Source organism: Artibeus jamaicensis, unplaced genomic scaffold (assembly GCF_021234435.1).
Source record: "Artibeus jamaicensis isolate MK-2021 breed Jamaican fruit bat unplaced genomic scaffold, CSHL_Jam_final contig_447, whole genome shotgun sequence".
In the NCBI taxonomy this organism is placed as follows: domain Eukaryota; kingdom Metazoa; phylum Chordata; class Mammalia; order Chiroptera; family Phyllostomidae; genus Artibeus; species Artibeus jamaicensis.
The window spans coordinates 2,515,358-2,535,030 of record NW_026521834.1 but is presented as its reverse complement, the minus strand read 5'-3'; the positions used below and the strand labels follow the sequence as shown (position 1 = coordinate 2,535,030).

Sequence of the window (19,673 nt, the reverse complement as noted above, 5' to 3'; positions counted from 1 at the left end):
GCCCACCGGTGAGCGACTACGGAGGAGTCAGTGGGGAGGCGGTGGCAGCGAGTTGACTGAGTTTGCATGGTTGCACGCGGGTGAGGGAGTGAGAGCTTGGACTGGCGGCGGCGGCGCCATTGCCATTTCCCCGCTCTGACCACGCCCCCACATACAGCGTCACAACCCAGCGACCTGGGAATCCAAGGCGCCGCTCCTCCCACTTAAAGGGCCAGAACAGACCAAAAATGTCGCAGGAAGAACTCAAAGCCCCACAGATAAATCTAAGTGACGAAGAAATAGCAAATCTCTCAGACGCACAGTTTAAAACACTGGTCATCAGCTTCCTCACAGATCTGGTGGACTATAGCCACAAATTAGAGAAACATATGAAGGCTAAATTAAGGGAAATGAATGGAATTCCACAGGAAAACCATAGAGATGAAAAAAAAACTGGGACTCAAATCAATGGAGTGGACCAGAAGGAAGAAGAAAAAAATCATCAAACAGAAAGGAATGAAGAAATAAGAATTCAGAAAAATGAGGAGAAGCTTAGGAACCTCCAGGACATCTATAAACGCTCCAATATCCGAATTATAGGGGTACCAGAAGGGGGAAAGACACAACCACCAGTGGAAAAACTATTTGAACAAATAATAAAAGAAAATTTCCCCAATCTGGCAAAGGAAATAGACTTCCAAGAAATCCAAGAAGCTCAGAGAGTACCAAAAAAGTTGGACTCAAGAAGAAACACACCAAGGCATATCATAATTACATTAGCCAAAATTAAAATGAAGGAAAGAATCCTGGAAGCAGCAAGAGGTAAGGGGACAATCACCTACAAAGGAGTCCCCATCAGGCTGTCAGCAGATTTCTCAAAAGAGACCTTACAGGCAAGAAGGGGCTGGAAAGAAATATTCCAAGTCATGAAATCTAAAGACCTACAACCAAGATTGCTCTACCCAGCAAAACTTTCATTTAGAACGGAAGGACAGATAAGGTGCTTCTCAGATAAGACCAAATTCAAGGAGTTCATCATCACCAAGCCCTTATTATATGAAATGTTAAAGGGACTTATCTAAGAAAAAGAAGTTAAAGAAACATGAACAGTGAAAGGACAACGAACTCACAGTTATTAACAACCACACCTAAAACGAAAGCAAACTAAAAGGACAGCTAGATCAGGAGTGGAAACATAGAAATGAAGATCTCAAGGAGGGTTAGCAACAGGGGAGTGGGAGGAGGAGACGGGGGGAGAAGGTACAGAAAACAAGTAGCATAGACAGTAGATAGAAAATAGATGGGGGGGCAAGAATAGTATGGGAAATATAGAACCTAAAGGACTTGAGACACATGGACATAAACTAAAGGGGGGTAATGGTGGGGTTGGGGGGGCAGGGTGGAGAGGAATGAAGGGGGGAATAGAACAACTGTAACAGCATAATTAATTCAAAAAAAATAAATAAATTTATTTAAAAAAATAAATAAATAAAAATAAAAATAAAAAAGGGAAAGCTATATTAAAAAAAGAAACTATGTGTCTATAAGGAAAATGTAATATGTTCAAAATCCAACACATTGCACAGACAATCTAAAAGAGAGGAGAAAATTCAAAGCTTATTCTGTTTTAGAACTAATCTTTTATCTTACATTTAAAATACTAGGATGTCACTGACTCTAAGAATTCCAAAGAGGTGAAATTAAAATATTTTAAAAGAAAGCCTCTATAAAAATCAGACTAGAAAAGATGAGAAGTAGATCTAGTGATATATCCACAAAAGTGAAAATTAAATACACTGTGAAGTGGATGAAGTCAGTAAAAAATGGGTGGTTTCTGTGATATCTAAATGATCAAAGTTGTTTTGATGTATGAAAACTTTTACTTAACATCCCTGTCAAAACACACATAGGACTTCTGGTTCTGGCCACAACAGTGTATTTTTTATCAGATAAAACCTTCCCACCATGGCCAGGTAGCTCAGTTGGTTGGAGGACTGACCCGATATACCAAGGTTGTGGGATCAATCCCTGATCAGGGTACATAAAAGAGTCAACCAATAAATGCATAAATAAGTAGAATAACAAATCAATGTTTCTTTCTCTCTCCCTTCCCTTTTCCTCTCTTAAAAAAAATCAATTAAAAAAATTTTTAAAAGCCCTTCCTACCAAAAAGCACTATATAACTATATAAACAATGTAAAAGTGAATACAATACATACAACCATCTGAAGGCCCTGAAGAACCAGTACTACACAGAAGACCCATGGACATGAACAACAGGGTGGGGACTGACTGTGGGAGCTGGGGTGGGTGGGATGGGCGAAGGAGGGCAAAGGGGGAAAAATTGGGACAACTGAAATAGAGCAACAATATTTTTAAATGATTAAAAGAAAAAAAGAAGAGGAGGAAGGAATGCTTCCCAACTCATTGTATGTGGCCAGCGTTACCCTAATACCAAAATCAGACAAAGACATTACAACAAAAGAAAACTACAGACCACAAACACAAATATGCATAACAAGCCCTGGCTAGTGTGGCTCAGTGGACTGAGTGCCACCCTGCAAACCAAGGGGCGGCGGCCTGTTCAATTCCTAGTCAGGGCACATGCCTGGGTTTCAGGCCAGGTCACCAGGAAGAGGTGCACAAGAGGCAATCACACACTGATGTTTTCTCTTCCTTTTCCCTCCCTTCCCCTCCCTTCCCCTCTCTCTAAAAATAAATACAATATTTTTAAATTCCTAACAAAGTATTAGCAAATTAAATCCAGCAATTTATAAAAAGGGTAATAAATCATGATCCAAAGGGCTGGTTTATTCCAGAAATACAAAATTGCTTTGAAATTTGAAAATCTATCAATATACATCAGAAAGAAAGAAGAGACAAATTGGAAAGCAAAAAAAAAAAAATCTGCCTAAAAATGGCATAATTATCTATGTAATATATCTCCAAAGAATCTACAAAAAAAGCATATAAAGAGCCCTGACCAGTGTGGCTCAATGGGTCGGGCTCATCACACAAAGTAAAGGTCACGAGCTCGATTCTTAGTCAGCGCACATGCCTAGGTTGCAGGTTAAATCCCCAGTCAGGGCATGCAACAAATGGATGTTTCTCTCCCTCTCATTCTCCCTCCCTTCCTCTCTCTCTAAAAATAAATAAATCTTTGAAAATTTTAAAAGTATACAGAGCTAACAAGTGAATTAATAGAAAAGTCACAAGATATACCAATATACTAAACTCTACCATATTACTATATATTAGCAACGAACAATTTGAAATTGAAAAGAAAAACTGACATTAGCATAAGAAAGAATACTCAGGTGTTTCCTAAGAAAATATACAAAAATACATATACTAAAGACTATAAAATATTGCTGAAATTTTAAAAGACCTATCAATAGAGAGATACATCTTGTCTATGTAAACCCAATATTGTTAAGATGGCAACTTTCCCAAATTGATCCACAGATTCATTACCAGCAGGTATTCCAGCAAGTATTTTTGAAGAAAAGGACAAGCCAATTTTAAAATTTATATGGAGATGCAAAGAACCTAGAATAGCCCAATGATCTTGTTTTTAAAAAAGAGCATAGTTAGAAGACTCAGACTACCTGATTGTAAGCCTGGGTTACTGTAAAAGACTATATGGTATTGGTGAAGATTAGACACATAGATCCATGGACAAGAAGAGAGTCCAGAAAAGACCCACACAAATATGGACAAGTGACTCTTTTTAATGGAAAAGGAATCTTTTCAACAAACAATGCTGAAGCAAATGGACATCCATGTGCAAAAAAAGAGTCTCAGTTTACCTCACACATTTTATAAAAACTAACTCAAAATGGATCACATACCTAAAGGTAATGTGTAAAACTTCTTGAAGAAAAAAGAAATTTGTGACATTCGATTAGGCAAAGAGTTCCTTTATATGAAACCAAAACATAAACCATAAAAAGCATAAGCTGAAGTAGCTCCCCATGGCTGATGCTGAAAACAATGAGCACCATAATGACAGTCTTGCCCTATAACTTAAATCATTTAAGGTAAATATTCATGAGTCCATGTTCATATAAAAATTGAACAAATAAATCAGTGAGGGAGATGGGCCACAGAAAAATTCCAATTAATAAATGTTGAAGTAATGAGAGAAATAGAAAAAAATCACCATTAAAACAACATAGTAGTAATTGTTGCACGTGATCCACCAATGCATGCTAAAATTAGTAAGCGAAAATTTGAGGAGAAACAAGGTAAGTCCACAGTTTTAAAGTATGTCCTGCAAGATACATAGTAATTACAAAAGGAATAAAGGAAAACAATAAATAATGAACATACATTTCACCAAAAAAAATCTACAAGTGGCAAATAAACACATGAAACTATGCTATATATCATTATTCATTAGGGAAATGCAAGTTAAAACCACAAGGAAATACACCTTCCATAATGAATAAAATTTAAAATTCTGACAATTGCTGACAAGGATGGGGATCAACTATAAATTTCATACATTGCTGGTGGGAATGCAAAATGGTACAGTCACTTTGGAAAAGAGTTTGGCAGTTTCTTATAAAGTTAATCATACATTTACCCTAAAACCCAGCAATGCCACTCCTAGTTATTTACACAAGAAAAATGAAAACATGTCTATCAAAGACCAGTATGTGACAGCAGTTTTAATCACAACAGGCTGCACCCAATCCACTGAGCCACACCACCAAGGGCTGAAAAGGAAAAAGTTTCCTAATTTGACTCAACATATAAAAAGCCTGCAATTACTGTCATACAATATGGAGGAATACTGAACACCTTTCCTCAAGTTCAGAAATGAGATATGGATATCCACTATCACCAATTCTAACCTACATAGTAATGCAGTTTTAGTATTTGCAATAAAAAAAAGAAATTGTAGGGATTCACTCTAAAATCATTTAAGTTGAGAACTGACTAATATGGCTCAATAGATTGAGTGCCAGCCTGTGAACTGAAAGGGCCAGGACTCTGGCCAGGGTTGTGCAAGAGGCAACCAATCAATGTAGCTCTCACACATTGATGTTTCTCTCCCTCTTTTCCCCCCTCTACTCCCCTCTCTCTAAAAGTAAGTAAATAAAATATTTTTTAAAACATTAAAAAAATCATTTGTTAAGTTGAATAATAAAGTTTATTTACTTTAGTTCAAAAAAAATTTAAGAAGGCCTAATCCTATGACCTACTAATTCCACCCAATGAAAATAAAGTACATATGTTCACCAAAAAGATCTACAGTGAAATGTTCACAGCAGCACCAGAGTAGCCTACAACGAGAAATGATCTGAATGCCCATTAGGAGTTGAATAGATTAAGAAAATGTAGAATATGCAAAAAACAGAATAGTACATAGCAATGAAAGTGAACAATTTATAAGTACATGTAACGATGTGGACCAATTTCATAAGCACAATTTTGAGTGGAAAAAGGCAGTCACAAAAAGTACATAAACATTATTCCATTCATAAAAAGTAAAAAATGGATGAACCAATCTACACTGCCAGGAGTCAGGATAATAGTTACCCACAGGTAGGGTGGTGGTAATAACTGAAAGGCAGTACTTTTGAGTACTGGTAATATTCTGTTTCTTGATCTGGTTGTTGGTTACACAGGTGTATTCAAACTGAAAATTCAGTGAACTTGTATATCTTAGGACTTGTGCAGTTTTCTGCTTTTTATACGTCAATGAAGAGGGGTTTTTTTTAATTTAAAAAAAAAAAAAAGGGCCCTGGCTGGTGTAGCTCAGTGGATTGAGTGCCAACCTTCAAACCAAGAGGTCATAGGTTCAATTCCCAGCAGGGCACATGCCTGGGTTGCAGGCCAGGTCCCCAGCTGGGGGTGTGTGAGATGCAACCTAATCAATGTATCACTCACACATGGATGTTTCTCTGTCTTTCTCCCTCCTTTTCCTTCTCTCTAAAAGTAAATAAATAAATAATTAAAAAAGGAAAGAAAAAGAAACCCTACCCATTGGAATAAATAGCCCGTCATCCTCTATCTCTTCTTCGGCTTGGTGATCTGAAGTCCTGAGTGGCTTTCCTTGAGGCGAGGCACAGGTATCTAGCTGAGATGATTTCCTAGGTTGGGCTCCTGGTTGTACAGAGTGGCTGCCTGATGGCTGTAAAGACATCTCTCCTCCAGAATGCATCTGAGGTTTTCCTGGAAGAATCACAAACACTGCTTTACATTTTAGCTAGTCTCATTCATACTCTGCTACAGAAATCAGCATATGGTTATAAATCCCTTTTTTGTTAGATTACTTCATTAATGATGCATACACTACATAGGTATTCCTTTCTCTCAACAATAGTGTCCTAAGAAAAACACTGAAATAAACTCAAATCCAATCTACTCATCTGTAAAATCAGGGAGTTGAAGTAGATAATTACTAGCGCCTTCTTAGCTCTAGTATACTGTGACCTACGCATTTTTTTCCCTACAGAAAAATCAGATTCGTAACTGCAGGGTGGGGTTATAGCCCTGATGACTAAAGGACACTTTATGTCGATGACCATTAACATTACATTTAATTAACCATAAATTATATACATTATAAAATGCCCTGAACTTCCCGACACTGTAAATCAATTTTACAGAGCATTACAGTAAAAATCACTATAAAATTATCAATATCGGCTTTACAGTTCACTAGACAACTTTCCTCTTTCTCACCTCTTCATGAGTACTAATTGTTCTTTTTGAGGGCAGTGTGGAGCATTAAAAAGGAAAGAAACATTAATGGGGTATTCAAAGTAAACAGAATTAATCTGTGCTGAAAAAAGAATACACAGAAAATCTACAGAATATACACAAGAAATTATTAAATAGTGACTGCTTTTGAGAAGAGAACTTGAGGACAAGAGGACAGAACTGAAAGGGTGCCTACTCTTTCATTATGTACTTTCTGTATTTATGATTTTTTCCATGTTTGTGCATTACATAGTCAAAAAAGATTTTTTTTACACTGACCTGCTGTTCCACTTACTTATGCACTCATCAGTTGATGTATATGCTGAAGACTAAACCTGTGACCTTGGCATACCAGGACGACATTCTAACCAACTGAGCTATCTGGCCAGAGCAATGTAAAAAAATTTATGGAGTACATACGAGTCTAGATTATACCAGAATTATTTAGCTGTTGTATTTTACTTCATTAGATTTAATTTTGCACTTAAGAGTCACAGCAAAATTGACAGAAAGTATCAAGTTCCCATATGCCCTGTAACTACTCACCTCACTGTCAGCATCCAGCAGTCATAGTGGGTCCTTTCTTAGACTTGTAAACCTACAAGGACACACTGTGACCATCCAAAGTCTATAGCTTACGCTGGGGTTCATTCACGGTGTACTTTCTGGGTTTGGACAAACGTATAATGACACATTCACCATCGTACTGTACTATACAGTATAGGTTCACTGCCCTAAGTGTTATTTTTCCAAAAGTAATAACGGGGAATAAGGTGGGGCACATTTCTAATGATTGTCCTTTTCCCCCATCTCCAGAAACAAAAAAAAGATTTTTTTAAATCCTCACCCAAGGATACGCTTATTGATTTCAGAGAGGGAGGAAGGGGGAAAGAAGGGAAGGGAGGAGAGAGAGAAACATCTATCAGTTGCTTCCCATCTGTGCCCCAACCAGGGATTGACCTGCAACCCAGGTTTGTGCACTGAGTGGAAATCAAACCCACAATCTTTTGGTGCAAGAGACAATACTCTAACCAACCAAGCCAACACAGCCAGGATGAAATACATTTTGTTTTCAAAAAAAGATCAAGTTATTTGTCAATGAGCTCCATTCAAAGCAGACAGCCTATTTTATACTTTTGTGAACTGCTATCTCATCAATATTAGCAATTTCAACTGGCACTGAGGATAACTTTAAATTGAAAGGCCCCCATCACAAACAAACAAAAAAAGCCTTTATTTTAAAATAAAGTCTGAAACAATCTATAATGGTATTTACCTTCGATCTAGAGCCCATGATTACTCCACAATGTCAAAAAGCCTAAAGGCTTTGGCTTTAGTAGGGACTGTACAACAAAGAGTTGAATCATAAATCTATCAAATCAAAAGCTCCTCTCAGCCAAATTTCTTATATGGGAACTTCTATCAATAGCATGGCACAGCCCTGGCTGGTGTGGCTCAGAGGATTTAGAGCTGGCTTGCAAACCAATGGGTCGCCAGTTCAATTCCCAGTTAGGACACATGCCTGGGTTGCAGGCCAGGTCCCCAGTAGGGGGCACTTGAGAGGCAACCACACATGGATGTTTATCTCCCTCTCTTTCTCCCTCCCTTCTCCTCTCTAAAAATAAGTAAATAAAAATCTTAAAAAAAAAAAAAAAAAGGCACAGCACAGCCCTGGCCAGGTAGCTCAGTTAGTTGGTACACTGTCCTTTACACCAAAAGACTGCAGGTTGATCCCTGGTCAGGGCACATACCTAGATTGTGGGTTTGATCTCTGGTTGGAGTATATATGGGAGGCAACCAGTTGATGTTTCTCTCTCTCCACCCCCAAGAGCTTGGGTGAGGATTGAAAAAAAAAGGCAGAGCATAGAGGCCTCATTTAATCAACAATCTGTAATGATTTTTAGACTTAGTGATACCTAACATTTTAAAAACTGAATTAACACAAAGGAGTTTTTAAACAAACATACCAGAATCTTTACATCTAAGCAAAATACAGAAGCTCACTTTGGTAGGCAGAGCTTCCATTTATGCATTTGCTACCTAAGACATATTTGGAACTACTCTGAAACTGTCCGTTCCCTTTCTCTGCAACCTTTCTTTTCTCTGACCCCATCACACTGCTTCTCAATTTAATTCCCCTTAGGGACCTTAGGACTCCACTCTTCCTTTCCTCTATCAGTATGCTAGATGCTAAAAGACCTTAGAAAGAGAAGTTGAGAAGGGTAAAAGTGAGAAGGAAAAGCCTTATTCAGAGTATACATATAATTGTTTTACTGTCCACCTAAGAACAATAAGTTGATAAGATGAAAATAATTAGCTGAGAACTCTACAAACCAACCAATATAAGATGAAATTGGCTTAAGTTAATCATTTTTAGAAGGCATTTTAAAAAAGCACGAGTAGAAATTAGGAAAATATAAATCAATTTTAAAAGAACAATTAAAATTCTATTAAACACCAATACAGAGAAAGGTTTCATCACTAGCACCTGTAGTCTAGAAACATGACTGAAAAATATCAATTGTAACAAAATGCTAATACTTAAAATAACCCTTTGGGTTTTTTTTCTTTTTGCCATACATAATCATGATCAGAAATCTAAAACAGCCCTGGCTGGTGTAGCTCAGTGGATTGAGTGTGGGCCTGCGAACCAGAGGATCGCGGTTCGATTCCCAGTCAGGGCACATGCATGGGTTGCAGGCCGGTTCCCTGCAGGCCACTTCCCAGCAGGGGATGCACGAAAGGCAACCGTACATTGATGTTTCTCTCCCTGTCTCCTTCCCTTCCCCTCTAAAGATAAATAAAAATAAAAATCTTAAAAAAAAAAAAGAAAGAAATCTAAAACATTACTTAAAGCAAAACAAAAAAAATATGCACTGAATTTTAATAGTTAATTTACCATGAGTAGTAAGATTATGGGCAATTTTTCTCTTCCTTTTTTTTAAAGTACCTAGATTTTATTTAATAATTTAAACGTTTTCAAAAATGTTGATAAACAAAAGCAATACTTAGAGCTGGATGACAAACATGCTTTTAATATACGGTTTTCATCCTAGAATGTGACTTTTTCTGAAAAATATTCAATTTTAGGCCTCTTGGTGCAAGCAGGTTCCATGGATGTACCAAAAAAAAGGTGAACAGTCCCCATAAGAGACTGTAATTTCTTTGAAAAAATTCTCCCATCCACGGTGAAGCCAAAGGGCTCAAAGCCTTTCCAGAGGCAGCGAGCCACGGCCACCTCCTCTCCCTTACTGGTCCGACACAGCCTCCAGTCAGACCTGTCAGGGGTGCTAAGGACAGCTTCACTCGCCAGGATCTCCCTTCTGAACCACAAAGGAAAATTCTTTTTAATTCCGTGGAAAAGCTTCTCTCTCTGTCAAGTTGTACATAAAAATATGCTGCCCCGGCTGTTCAACTGAAGTAAACAGAGATGCCTGAAGTCGGAGCGCTCTGGGGTTTCCAGCACTTCTATCTGTTGCTCCTATGCCTGGGTAATGAAAGCATCTTTTTCAAAAAAATATTTTTATTGTGATAAAATCTATGATTTTATTTTTTTAATTTATTTATTTTAATTGTTCAAGTACAGTTTTCTGTCTTTTACTCCCATCCCAGCCCACACCCCCCCAGTGCCCCCACCTCCCTCTCATTTCCACCCTCCTTATTTTTGTCCATGTGCCCTTTATACTTGTTCCTGTAAATCCTTCCCCTCTTCCCCTGAAATTCCCTCCCCTCTCCCTTCTGGACACTGTCAGTCTGTTCTCTATTTCAGTGTCTTTGGTTATATTTTGCTTTCTTGTTTGTTTTGTTGTTTAGGCTCCTGTTAAAGGTGAGATCATGTGGTATTTGTCTTTCATCACCTGGCTTATTTCACTCAGCATAATGCTTTCCAGTCCCATCCATGCTGTTGCAAAGGGTAGGAGCGCCTTCTTTCTTTCTGCCGCATAGAATTCCATTGTATAAATGTACCACAGTTTTTCATCTATTCATTTACTGATGGGCACCTAGGTTGCTTCCAACACTTGGCTACTGTAAATTGTGCTATGAACATTGGAGTGCACTGGGTTTTTTGGATTGGTGTTTCAGGGTTCTTAGGCTATAATCCTAGCAGTGGAATTGCTGGGTCAAAAGGCAGATCCATTTTTAGTTTTCTTAGAAAATTCCATACTGTTTTCCATAGTGGTTGTAGAAGGCATCTTTAATTTAGTCATCGGTGGTGCAGGGGCTGAGTGGCATAGGAATGACCTGGAGCTGGAGGTGATGGCTCTTACAATTTCTCTCAAATAGAATGCCATTTCCCTCAACTCTTAAAGAACCTCCGCAGTGTAGCCTTATATTTCTCCACCTCTTCTACCACCTTTGCTGAAAGGTCCACCACTCACTGGTAGTGTCCAGTGGGCAGCATAAGGACATGGTCATGAGACAAGCCTCCTTTGGTCGGGGCAAGGTAGCAATGTGTGCCAATGTTGACCACCATATGCTTTTCCACTTCAGGGCTGGCAAGGCAAAACCAGCAGGGTCCTGGAGGCTGAGGGGGTTTGTGCGGCTGCTTTGGATGAGAAGAAGACTTGCTATTTCTGCCTGTGAATGAACGCATCCTTCCCTGACTTTGATTTAAATCAAAGAAAAATTGACAGGCTGACCTTCCTCAGGGGCAGGAATTTGTTTTCCCATGGATGCTTCCTTCCCCGATTTTCTGTAAGGGTTTTCGGTGACATCAGGAGGCTATTTTACCAGTTCTGCTGCATCCATTAGTTTCATGGGAACAATACTAAATGCATAAAGATACTTTTTCTTCTCTGGATTTCCAACATTTGCCAAAGCTATGAACCTGGTGGCGTGCTGTGCATTTTCTCACAGAACGATGTGGTTTTGACATGGAAGCCTCTCATGTGTCTTTTCCAAAGCAGCAAAATGATCTTGGTTTCAAGCACGTGGCAAGAGAGACCAAAGCAGAGCCACGCTTTTTGGTATCTACTTCTCCTTAGACCAAGGGGATGCGAGCAAGCTATGAACACCCTTAAACTGGGGTGAGGAACACAGCACTGTTCTCAGTGAAGACACATCCTTGGGACCAAAACTGTAACGGGGCCGGCTCCTTTAAGGACTTTGTCCCACTGAGGTACACAATCTGCAGCCCCGAGCTTCCAGAAAGACACCTTTCCAACAAGAATATGTAATGTTTTCAGCTAATTCACATCCATCAGCATCCTGGAAATATTTTACTGTTTCTTGATTACTGACACCCAGCATGTATGTCTGGATAGAAGTTTTTTAATTCCAGTTTTATATTCTTCCCATTCAGCATCTGGAGTGGGGCCAAAGAAATTTCAGACACAGCAGTTTCTAAGCCATCGGTCCCCAAAACAGGGTTGAGACCACCACCAAAAACTAAGACACTGTACCTGCACCCCTCCAAAAAAATCCAATTTTAATTTTCTTCTTGAAACTTTTTCGTTGTTTTCTAAAATGCACATATATGAATGTTTAACCTTCCTTCTCTCTTCCTTCTGTTTTTTCTATGTTATATTTCTAGTTAGGAAAAAAGAAGTGAATTAGGGGAAAACGGATTCTATACAGACACTCATAGTGTACTTCTTTTACAGGTACTTCTAATTAAAGTTCAAGGTATAGAATCAACTTCCCATTATCCCTTTCAATGAAGGACAGTGGTATCACAGATAATTCTAAACAATGTTTATTTAATTTATCTATACTTCCATATTTGTAAACTGATGATTAAAAATATCTCTATACATCTCGACATCACAAAAACAAACAATACAATTAAAAAATGGGTGGAGGATCTGAACACCTTTCCAAGGAGGACATACTGATGGCCAACAGATGTATGAAAGGATGCTCAACATCACTAGCGATCCGAGAGATACAGATTAAAAACACAATGAGATATCACCTCACACCAGTCGGAGTGGCTGTCATTAATAAATCAACAAGTGCTGGCGAGGATATGGAGAACAGGGAACCCTAGGGTGCACTTCCAGTGAGAATGTAAATTGGTGCAGCCACTATGAAAAACAGCATGGAGGTTCCTCAAAAAATTAAGAATAAGAGCTACCACATAACCCAGCAATCCCTCTTCTGGGTATCTACCTGAAAATTTTGAAAACATTTACTCATAAATATATATGCAGCCCTGTGTTCACTGCAGCATTATTTATTTACAATAGCTAAGATATGGAAACAACCCAAGAGTCCTTTGACAGACGAATGAATAAAGTTGTGGTACACGTGTATAATGGAATACTATTCCACCATAAAAAAGATAAAATATTGCCCTGGCTGGTGTAGCTCACTGGATTGAGCGCAGGCCTGTGAACCAAAGTATCACCGTTCGATTTCCAGTTAGGGCACATGCCTGGGTTGCAGGCCAATTCCCAGCAAGGGACTCACAAGAAGCAACCATACATTGATATTTCTCTCCCTCTCTCCTTCCCTTCCCCTCTAAGGATAAATAAATAAAATCTTTTTTAAAAAAAGATGAAATATTGCCATTTTTGACAACATGGACAGATCTTGAGTATTATGCTAAAGGAACTAAGTCAGATGGAAATGACAAGAACCACGTGATTTCACTCATATGGGATATAAAACACAAATCAAAAAACAAACTCCTAGAGAGAGACAACAGAATGGTGGTTACCAGAGAACGGGGGAAGTCAACAAGGGTAAAGGGGCTCAAATACATGGTGATAAGAGGAGACTAGACTTTGGGTGGTAAGAGTAGACAGATGGCATATTACAAAGTCGTACACCTGAAATCTGTATCATGTTATTAGTCAATGTTAGCCCAATAAATTTAACTGTTTTAAAAAATCTCTAGATTCCACTCAATAGCTGAGTGACTTTCAGCCCCTATTTAATTGTCCATTCCTTCTCTAGCACTTTAATCTTGTATTTTCCTCCAGTTCCTGTCTTCATGTCACAAATACAACTTAGCTTGAAGAAAAATATTCAATAATCAGCCCCTCAACTATATTCCGCATTATGAAGGCATGCCTCACCATCCCTCAATCCAGTATTCTTAAATGGTAGCAATCTCTGATCATTACTAGTTCTTTTTTTGTCATGTTTCTAAAATATACTTTCTTCTCTGTCCTTACTGTCAACATCCTATTCCAATCCTCTATAAGAGCTCAAGGGGATAGCAGCAAAGCTGTGAATACCTGGACCTGCCCTTTCGATCTGAAGCCCCGCTACACTCCCACACAAACACAGCACTTCTACATGTTTTTGGACTGTGCTATTCCACTTCCACTCCTTCCCCCCACAATCTACCAAAACCTAGCAATTCTACCGGTTCCAATCTTAAAAATCCTAATTACCTGTACCACACAAACAACTTTGCTCCAAATGAGTTATACACATCTTGTACTTCCAACTAGACTATAAGATTCCTGACTATATCTTCTGACTATATCTTCTGCTTCTTTATCAATTAGCTATCACCTACAGGAAAAGTTCAAACACCTGAGCATGAAAAACAAAGCCCTTCACAATCTAAACAGCCCAGCCAGTGTGGTTCAGTTGGTTGAAGCATCGTCCTGTAAACTGAATGGTTACGAGTCTGAGTCCCATTCGGGCATATGCCTATGTTGTGGGTTTGGTCCCAGTCAGGGAGTGTTCGAGCGGCAACTGACTGATGTTTCTGTCTCTCATTAATGCTTCTCTCCCTCTCCCTCCCCTCCCCTCTCTCTAAAATCGATAAGCATGTCCTTGGGTGAGAATAAAAATATTAACAAATAAATATAAGTAAACACAATCTACCACTCTGAAGTCACCTCTCATCACTTCTTCCAAGCAACTACATCACCATTCTCTTCCGCCTTTGACCTCCAAGCAGACTATTGTTGGGCTATTGTGGGCCATACTGATGGCTACCCCATGCCATCATTCTGTCAAATGGCTAATCATCCTTCAAGTCCGAAGGGTTATGTCATCTCTGTAAAGCCTTTCCCAAGGTCCCAGGAAGTAGTCTCTCCTAAGCCACTGCCCCTCCTCCATAAGCCCCACTTCATGGATACCCACAAAATCACAAAAAGTCATACATAGTTCACCCCTCCAGACATGAAAGGATAAAAAAGGGAAAGAAAAGGACACAGAAGATTTAAAGAATGGAAGAAAAGAAGAAAGTCTCCATCCATTTATAAAATTCATTGCTGACCCTTAAGAGCAGTTTCAATTCCACACCGAATCAGGATTCCCTCAGAAAAACAAAATTTTGTAAAGGCACTGCCAAGAGTTCAGTGGCAGACGAAGTCAATGCCAAACTGTCATTGACAAGGAGAATGTAACCCAAATACCTTACACATCTTACCTCCTTCTTCCTTCACTTCTTCACTAGGCTCTCCTGAAAAAGGCTCCTTTGTGATGGGATGATCACCTCTGTCTTCTTGGGTAACTGGCTTGGGCCTGAGTGTCAACTTCTTCCCTCTCCTTGAGCCAGTGGCTTGGAGTTTTTCTTTATCAACATGTATGTTAAGGGGCTGGGAAGACTCCAAGGAAGGAAGGCTGATGCCTTTAGAGATGGCCACATCGACAGCTTCTAGAACTGGTGTACTTGTGTCCTGGTTGAGTACCCTAGAGCTTAAAGATGGATCCTCCATACCAAGCTGATTTCCTGCATCCTGCATGGATTGAACTTCGAGGCCAGCTGCTGTACCATGACTTTGACACCAGGACAGTGACACTGACCTCAAGTCTTTAACCTGGTCAGATTCTGGTTTAACGGCTGACTCCAGGTCTAAGTCATTTTCCTCCTGGTTGCCCTGATGCTGTGGCAACTCAGTCACTGTAGTTCTTCTCCTCTTAGTGGGCAACATTTTAAAAGTCCTACTGTTGTTCCATTCTGAAAGGATAAAACCAAGTTCTTATGACCTTCACATTAATTATGATATTTCCTCAAATATCTTTTTAGTTACTCACATTCAATCATGAACACAGTACTTTATACCAAATGCACAATCACCCATCAAGTGGAAGTGAACAGATCTTGGTTCAGTGACTTAACCTCGATAAACTTCAGTTTCTGCAACTGTGAAAAACAATTATTTTTATCTCATAGAGTTGTTATAGGAATTACATAATAAGTGGCCCCGGCTGGTGTAGCTCAGTGGATTTTGCACTAGTCTGTGAACCAAAGGGTCACTGGTTCAATTCCCAGTCAGGGCACATGCCTGGGTTGTGGGCCAGGTCCCCAGTGGGGGCCACGTGAGAGGCGACCACACATTGATGTTTCCTCCCTTTTCCCTTCCCTTCCCCTTGTCTAAAAATAAATAAATAAAATCTTAAAAAAATAATTACATAGTAAGTGATAATAGTAAGCATCAGTTATTATTACCATCAAGAGGCTTAGACAAGCATGATGCTGAGAGCAAACTGTGTCAAGCCACCTGGATTTGTTTCCCAAGTCTGCTTCTTGCCAGCTTTGCGACCTGGTAATAAGTTACTTAACCTGAATCTGTTTCTTCAGTGATAAAATGAAGTAAGAATAGCCCCTACAGCATTAGATAGTAATTTATTAGATCAGAAAATACTTTCTATTGTTGTTTCCATTAACAGAAACAATCCAAAAGCAAGCTACGGTTGTTTAAAGAGTTAGGCCATATTGAAATTGTGTAAGGTAAACAAGAGATTCCTACTGTACTGTGTTACTTCTGGACTCTTGCTTTCCATCCCACTCATCACATCATAAGGGCAACACTAACCTAAACTAGAGGGTATCTTCTTTTATGTGCTTATAGCACCTGTTTGCAAGCTTTTTTTTCTTTAAAGATTTCATTTACTGTTAGACAGGAAGGGAGGGAGAAAGAGAGGGAGAGAAACATCGATGTGTCAGAAAAACATGGAGAGCAACACTGATCAGTTGCCTCACCATCACCCCAACTGGGGTCCTGAGCCACAACCCCTAGCATGTGCCATGACTGGGATTCAAACCTGTGACATTCCCCTTGAAGGTGGGTGCTCAACCCACTGAGCAACACCAGCCAAGGCTGCAAATCTTTTATAATAATTATCACTTTTGTGATTGCCTCCTGTCTATCTCCTTCCTATCTCCCTCCACAAAAACTATATGCTTTATCAGGAAAAGGGCTCTTTCAACTAGTACCCCTAGACTGGGCAGTATCAGCCCTATTGCAGACAATGAATATTCCTTGAATGAATGAAATAAAATGAATGAAAGAGGACGTGAACTTTCTACTCCATGCTTATTTTATGCATCAGTTGGACCTAGAGTTAGGCTTTATATGGAAACTTGTTACCAAAAAAAACCCCAAAACTTTACTCCATAAAACAGGTACAAAAATAAGAGTAAGCTGCCTTGCCTTACAGTGAGTTCTTCACCACTGACAATGTTCAAAGTCTGAATGAATGCCCATCTACCAGGTCACTCAATGAAAGCTTGGACTAGAGGGCAGCAAAATAAAGCTTTAACTCTTAAGCGTCTGAACTGTAAGGTTAGTTTTAAAGCTCCCTAATTCAGTTTCCACACGTCACTAGAAGTCTCCCCCCAGCCTCCAATCTACCGATGCCCTTAAAAGCTCAATAAACACGTGAAGATTCGGTTGGCCCCCGTAAGGGAGGATGGTGATCGGATTAGAGGAGTGGCAGTAGCTTAGGAGAGTCCTGTATTTCACAGATGAATTACTGAGGTTCAGAAAGGGGCGGGGGGGGGGGAGAGAAAAGAAAACAAAGGGGGAAAAGCTACTATTTAAAGTCAATAGCCTCTAGGGTTCGGCTCCAGGCAATGATAACACAGCAGATCTAAACAGGCTCACCTTTTGGGAACTGAAGTCAGACCAACAGGGTGAAAGAATGCAAATCCAGGGGGTAGCCCTTGCGCGAGCTCCTCCGGGGAAAAGATTTTTAAAAGGGGTCCTAACTGTGCTTTTACCTAGGCGCCAAGCACTGGCATAAGACCCCACTCCCAGTTAGACAGCCTCACTTCCACCTTGTCAGACACCCCGCGCCAGCCCTGAGAACCGACTTCCTCAGCCCGGTCACCCTCCGCACGGACGTCCAGCTCCCACTTGCCTCTTCCCGCCTCACGGCACAGGACCCAGTTACCCTCAACAGCGCCTGATCTCGCGGAAACTCGGCGTCTGTGCCACCGGAAGTCAGCCGGCTGCGACAACTTACGTAAGCCCCCCCCCCCCCGTCGCGGTGCGTGGCGTCAGGACGTCAAAGAGCCCACGTCAACCACTAGGCGCTGTCCTATTTTAGAGTGGCATGAAGCCAGACGGCTAGCACGTCAGTTGTGGGCAAAAAAATTTAAAGGACCCTGGTTGGTGCGGCTCAGTGGATTGATTGCCAACCTGCAAACCGAAAGGGCTAGATTGGATTCCCAGTCAGGGCACATGCCTGGGTTGCGGACCAGGTCTCCAGTTGAGGGCGTGCGAGAGGCAACCAATGGATGTTTCTCTCATGCACCGATGTTTCTCTCCTCTCTCTCACCCTTCCCGCCTCTCTAAAACTAAATAAATAAAATATTTTTTATAAAAAATGTGAAGTAAATAACTCTCTTTCTCGTCCCATGGAGCTATACCATACAAAACAAAACTGTAGATTGAGATTTATTTAACTTGAAACTAATCCTCCTCACCGCTAGACACCAGGAAGAAGGGACCAAGGGAATGGAGAATTCAGAACATCTCAGAAAGGAGTTCTGAGATGCACCCTCCCCCAAATGCAAATAGTGCATTTTCCCGAATACTGCTAAGGCACTAATGGACTCACTCCATAGTAATTACTCATACGTATATAATACTTTGCCATTTTACAAAATGCTTTCACTTATGTTATCATAGGTGATTTTATCTTCACGATAAACCTATGTAACAATAGGTTCCATAGGTGTATATATTACTATACTTTCCAATTTACACAAGACAAATTTCTGGCCCAGCTGGGTAGGTAATTTCCCAAAAATATACAGCTATCAAGGAGAATCAGGTTCCTTAACTATCTTCTAATGTATTGATCCAGTGCCCAGGAAGGTGCTTGGGGCATAGTCAATGTTCAATAAGTCTATACCTATGTTTTGAACCAGTGAATGACTCCTAGAACTATTTCCACATTTCTAGGAGAGAATGTCAAAGCTGAAAAAATATATTCAATTCTAATTTACAAGTGAACTACCAACAAATATTTACAAATGTAAATAATCTGACCTGATGCTGTCTTATAAACAGAATCCAACAGGATGAAAGTATCCACAGCCAAAATGAAGAGTGAAATTGATGTGATCATGGACCTAACCGCAGTCTGACTTTAACCTGAATCACCCTAATTCTTCCAAACGCCAAGGAAGTCTCTAAAAGCTTGGAGTTTCATTTGTGTCCTGCTTGTGAACCTGCAGAATATGCGTATCTATTGGTTTGTACGCGCTTTCTCTCTCCTAAGCGGCCCTAACCACTTGGCACTTTAGAAAAGAAGTGCCATTAACTTTGGTAATCTTCATTTGTCTTTTTATAAAGATAGCTTTAATTTACGCACCACAAAATTCATTCGTTTTACTCGTATAATTAAATTATCATAAGTACATTTTCAGAGTTGTGAAACCACCACGAGGTTCGATCTTTCATTAGAGTTTTAATTACAGTTTCTCCGTTTCTGAAGTTAAGAAAATTTCCATAATCACCTTTAGTGGGCTCAGAAATACATAATAATGGCAAGTGCTACTGAAATGCGAACAGTGTATAATTTTGTTTTTCCGAAATCCTGAGCTCCCTCTCACCCAGAATATTCTGCTGCTATACTAAGCCCAGAGGACCAGAATCACAGGATCTATAGGTTCTCATATGATAATATACCTACATTTCTTACTCCGTCTTGGTCCTAGGGGTTTTCTTCTTTATACCTACAGCTCGCCAGGGGGCGGGGTCTCGTTCTCAGGATATCAAGGCAATGGGGTCCCCTCACCGAGGTTTTCCGGAAAGGGGCGGTGCATGCTTTCCGGAACT

At 39.9% G+C, this 19,673-nt stretch overlaps 1 protein-coding gene and 1 pseudogene across 5 annotated transcripts in view; both read right to left on the bottom strand.

The window, feature by feature from the left end:
• Window positions 1-19,639, bottom strand: part of GON4L (gon-4 like) — an 84,404-nt gene extending 64,765 nt beyond the window's left edge. For 2 of the 5 annotated variants that reach the window (XM_037132528.2, XM_037132532.2), the window contains exons 1-3: window positions 17,490-17,811; window positions 15,029-15,559; window positions 5,971-6,162 (exon numbers count right to left, since the gene is read on the bottom strand). In XM_037132528.2, coding sequence (XP_036988423.2) covers window positions 5,971-6,162; window positions 15,029-15,533 — 697 coding nt within the window. In that variant the 5' untranslated portion in view covers window positions 15,534-15,559; window positions 17,490-17,811. Of the gene's footprint in view, window positions 1-5,970; window positions 6,163-15,028; window positions 15,560-15,636; window positions 15,746-17,489; window positions 17,822-19,527 lie in introns of those variants that run through there. The other 3 variants (XM_053666206.1, XM_037132531.2, XM_037132529.2) reach the window with 3 other exon arrangements.
• LOC119039747 (CWF19-like protein 1) lies at window positions 10,429-12,195 on the bottom strand (annotated as a pseudogene).
• Window positions 19,640-19,673: the final 34 nt, after the last annotated feature.